General features: G+C 39.8%; 1 protein-coding gene across 1 annotated transcript; it reads right to left on the bottom strand.

The window, feature by feature from the left end:
* Positions 1-2804: 2804 nt before the first annotated feature.
* LOC107663575 (putative nuclease HARBI1) lies at positions 2805-3863 on the bottom strand. Its single transcript, XM_016453810.1, has one exon. It carries the CDS (start codon positions 3861-3863, stop codon positions 2805-2807), a length of 1059 nt encoding a protein of 352 aa, XP_016309296.1.
* Between the last annotated feature and the right edge of the window lie 797 nt (positions 3864-4660).

Genomic DNA, 4660 nt, shown 5'->3' with positions numbered 1-4660 from the left:
GCTGTGTCCGAAATCGCCCCCTATACCCTCATTCACTATTCCCTACATTAGTCCACTAATATAATCCACTTGAAGGAGTGAATTAAAACGAGTGAGTGATTTCGGACACTCGTGCGCCGGAAAAGCTTGCCGTTTAATCATTTGAAACTTAGCAAAGCAGCTCCAGTAACGTTACTGGTAATGGAAAAAAAAATATCTTGAGCTCTGTCATGAAAACTAGCATGTATAAACACCTTAATTAAACAATTTAATAATAAAGTTAAAACGAATTTATATCTGTATATGATATTACACTGTAGCCACATTGGGAAGTGGGTGGATGAACTGCGTGCGCCATGATCATCGCCCCCTATACCCTTAAATAGGGCACTATTTGAGGGGACAGCCATTTGTAGTGGTGTCCGAAACCATAGTGGACGTTCTCGAGTGCACTCATTAAATCCTACAATGCACCGCAGTAACGAGTGTACAACCGGTGCACGCTCAAGGGCTGGAGAATACCCACAATGCGCGCGCCGAAAGAACTCCCGCATCTGACCACAAGATGGAATCCTATAGGTGTAAGTTTGTTTAATTGTTAAATTAAGGTTTGTATACATGATAGAAATCCAAATAGATCGTTTCGTTACTAGTACACAAGTTGCTAAGTCTGAAATAATTATCACAGGGTCCGACCAAGAAGTGGAAAATTGAATCCGTCTAAGGGCGGAGAAGAATCACTTGTTCTCTGGCAAACGACACGCAGCTCAACGTGGATGGGAGTAAGTCTATTGTCTCTGATTTTATTGCCTAAAATATTTGCAATAAGTTTATAACAACAATGACATGTAGTCAAATATTTTATTCATGTTATGGTGCGATATATTTTCCGTATACTTACTTAGAATGATATCCACCATTGCCATCTAGCGGCAGCTTCAATTGCCAAATTTCCATTTGTCAGCACACAAGTAAAATTTTTTATCTTTTTATTGAATTATACAGTTTAGTCAAATGCTAATTTCAGGATAGTTGCTGCTATCAAATGTTGCCTTCATGAGAAACTGAAACTTTTTTTTTTTTACTATGCTTACAGCACTTGTAATAGAAATTATTTTATTTGAGTGGTTTTGCTTATCATATACTACATAACACTTACAATTGTCTGTAGGACAGCTTCACAAACATTTATATCAAATTAAATTTTATTATTTGCATATTTATTACGTCTTGAAATGAGTGCATGTTAAATTAACCTTCATCATTCTTTGAGGGCTGAATTTGTGAACTGTTTGCGTTTCAGAGCTGTCCTTAAAGAAATGGGTCTCAATGACAAAGTCAGCCCAGCAAGGGCTGCAAAAAAGTGGGAAAACCTGAAAAAAACATACAAGGTTTGTCTTTTCAATTAGTCACAAAAATAAAAAGTAATGCATGTTATTGTAGTAATTTTTACTACTTCCAGGGTCAAGCTCCAAATTTAAAAATTAAGATATTTTGGATGAAATCCGAGGGTATTTGATCCACCCATAGGCAGGAACGACACAGCTTCACAAACATTTATATCAAATTAAATTTTATTATTTGCATATTTATTACGTCTTGAAATGAGTGCATGTTAAATGAACATTCATCATTCTTTGAGGGCTGAATTTGTGAACTGTTTGCGTTTCAGAGCTGTCCTTAAAGAAATGGGTCTCAATGACAAAGTCAGCCCAGCAAGGGCTGCAAAAAAGTGGGAAAACCTGAAAAAAACATACAAGGTTTGTCTTTTCAATTAGTCACAAAAATAAAAAGTAATGCATGTTATTGTAGTAATTTTTACTACTTCCAGGGTCAAGCTCCAAATTTAAAAATTAAGATATTTTGGATGAAATCCGAGGGTATTTGATCCACCCATAGGCAGCAACGACATTGCACCTTTTGAGGTACAGAAAGATACTAAAGACATCGATTAAAATACAGTGGTTCAAACAATGTCGTTGCTGCCTATGTATGGATCAGATGCCCTCGGATTTCATCAAAAATATCTTAATTTGTGTTCCGAAGATGAACGAAGGTCTTACGGGTTTGGAACGACATGAGGGTGAGCTCTTTCCCAAAATATTTGCAGGAACTGAAGCAGCCACCATCAGGTGTGGGTACAGAGTCGGGGAGACAACTGCAGGAAGCTGGAAGTGGTTTGATCTGATGCATGAAGCTATTGGGGGGGAGGCCATCAATTCAGCCTCCTCTTCTGATAGCTTCAGCATCCACTTCCACCACACCACCATCCAGCTCCACAGACCTGCTTGAAAGAGGTGACAGTGAGGCTACCCCCTTGCCAGCAAAAAGACAGCGTAGGGATCCAGTTTTGGAGTTCCTGGAAAAAGAGGCAGAGAGGTCTGAGGCCAGGCAAAGAATATCAGAGGAAAGAGAGGAAAAATTGATGAACCTACTGGAGAGAATTGATAAATAGGATGTGAATTTGTAAAACAAAATAATAATAATAATAATAAAAACGGTTATTGAACTTGTTGTTTTCTCATTTTTACTATTGCAAGCAATACAGTTTTTTAAATTATTGGTTACAGGGGATCAGTTCATTGGTTTTTATTTGTTTGATAATACTATATACATCAGTAATTCTATAATTCAAATGTGAAATATACTTATATATTTACATTAAGGAACCTCTTCTGACAAGTAAAGTTATTGTATGCTTATTCTTTCAATGTGAAAACTGAGTTTCTTGAATAAGATGTTACAGGGGACTGGTTTATCAGGTAACAAATATTAATATTTAGTTTTTTCCAGATTGCAGAAATCTGTTCAGCAGAGGATTCTCACTATAGCTGAATGTAGTCATGATCCCTGAGAGCTGTCACATTGATAATGTCATCTCTGCCAGGTGCAGAGACTGCTGCAGCAAGGTGCTGTCTTATTTGTTCTCCACCCTGAGGGTCTTGGTTGTGTGGCAGTGCATCATTGTTGTCATCTGGCACAAGTGCTGCCTCAACTGGCTCCAAAATGTCACCATTGGTGAGACAAATGTTATGAAGAATGGCACAGCAAGCAATCACAGCAGGGGCAAAATTGGGCTTCACCTCCAAAGCTTTAAAAAAGATGCTCCGCCACCTTGATTTCATTATCCCGAAGGACCTCTCAGTGATGCTTCGTGCCTTTGAATGGTGCTTGCTGAATCGAGCTTGTGTTGGACTTGTGACAGGCTCCCTGTATGGAGTTATTAGGGCGAATGGCTGAGATATACAGGGATACCTGCCATCCCCGAGGATCCAGAAATTCTCAGGTGGGTAAAGCTGCTGGCAAAATAGTGGACTGTTTTTCAGAACTCTGGAATCATGAACTGAGCCTGGGTATCCTACGAAGATGTCTAAAAACTTGCCTCTGTGGTCACAAACTGCTTGGAGCTGAATTGAGTAAAACAGTTTACGGTTGAGGTAGCACTGAGCATCTGTACTAGGTGGCTTGATTCTCACTTGGCACCCATCAATGCTTCCTACAGCATTTTTAAAAGCTGCAGATCCGGCGAGGTGAGCAAACCCATCTCCAACCTCTTGCAATTCTTCAGCATCTGGGAAATGAATCACTTGGGCTCTTTTGCTCACAATCGTATTTGCCACATGGTGAACAATGTCATGTACAGTAGAGCGGGTAATGTCAAAGGCTCTGGATACGACCCGATAGGAAGTTGCGCTGGCCAACCAGAACACAAAAACAAGCACTTCCAGCTCAAGTCCCCAGCCATGATCATAATGGTCACGCAGGAATGAGAACAGCTTTGTCAGTGTCTGCCTTGTAAGTCTGTAGTCTGGCCTTAGATCACTAACTCCATCATAAAATACGGAGAGAACTGGGATTTGATAGTTGATGCGGCAATACTGCATGAGTGGTGGTTCAACCTAAGAAATTGTTAAAAGATATCAATAATATGTCACATATGCTTCATCATTTTGACCCCAAAACATAGAAGACTTTTTATTTTTAAATGTATGTAACTCAAACTGATTCAAAATTATGGAGGTCACCTTACAGTTTATGCATGTAAAATTATTTAATATTTTTAAACAAAACTATTACATCTTTATTTTTTTCATTAAATGCTTATTCGTTGCTTGAATTATGAATCTGACATTACACTTTACTGGCCCACTATGGTTTCGGACACCACTAAAAATGTCTGTCCCCTCAAATAGTGCCCTATTTAAGGGTATAGCCAGTGGCGTAACTTGGTAATGACGGGCCCCAGTGCAGGCTATTTAACGGGGCCCTTGCGGTGCACGGCAGCACAAAGAAAAAAACGGCATCCCTTCCGGCGCACTCAGTGTCCTAATTCACTTATTAACTCCTTCAAGTGGACTAATGTAGAGAATAGTGAATATGGTATGGGTATAAGGCTCGTTCGAGATGCATAGGCGCTGCGCAGACTGATGAGCGTATGACATCAAAGTACCGCAAGAGCGACTGGAGAGCATATGCCTTTGAATCGCTCTCGCGGTACTTTGATGTCATACGCTCATCAGTCTGCGCAGCGCTGATGCATCTCGAACAATTCATCGGTTGTACACTCTTTATTGCGGTGCATTGTGGGATTGAATGAGTGCACTCAGTAACATCCACTATGGTTTCGGACACCACTAAAAATGTCTGTCCCCTCAAATAGTGCCCTATTTAAGGGTATAGC

The sequence above is a fragment of the Sinocyclocheilus anshuiensis genome, unplaced genomic scaffold (assembly GCF_001515605.1).
Source record: "Sinocyclocheilus anshuiensis isolate Anshui unplaced genomic scaffold, SAMN03320099.WGS_v1.1 scaffold127, whole genome shotgun sequence".
Taxonomy (NCBI): Eukaryota; Metazoa; Chordata; class Actinopteri; order Cypriniformes; family Cyprinidae; genus Sinocyclocheilus; species Sinocyclocheilus anshuiensis.
The sequence above is the reverse complement of the archived record's forward strand: the minus strand, read 5'-3'. Positions and strand labels throughout refer to the sequence as shown.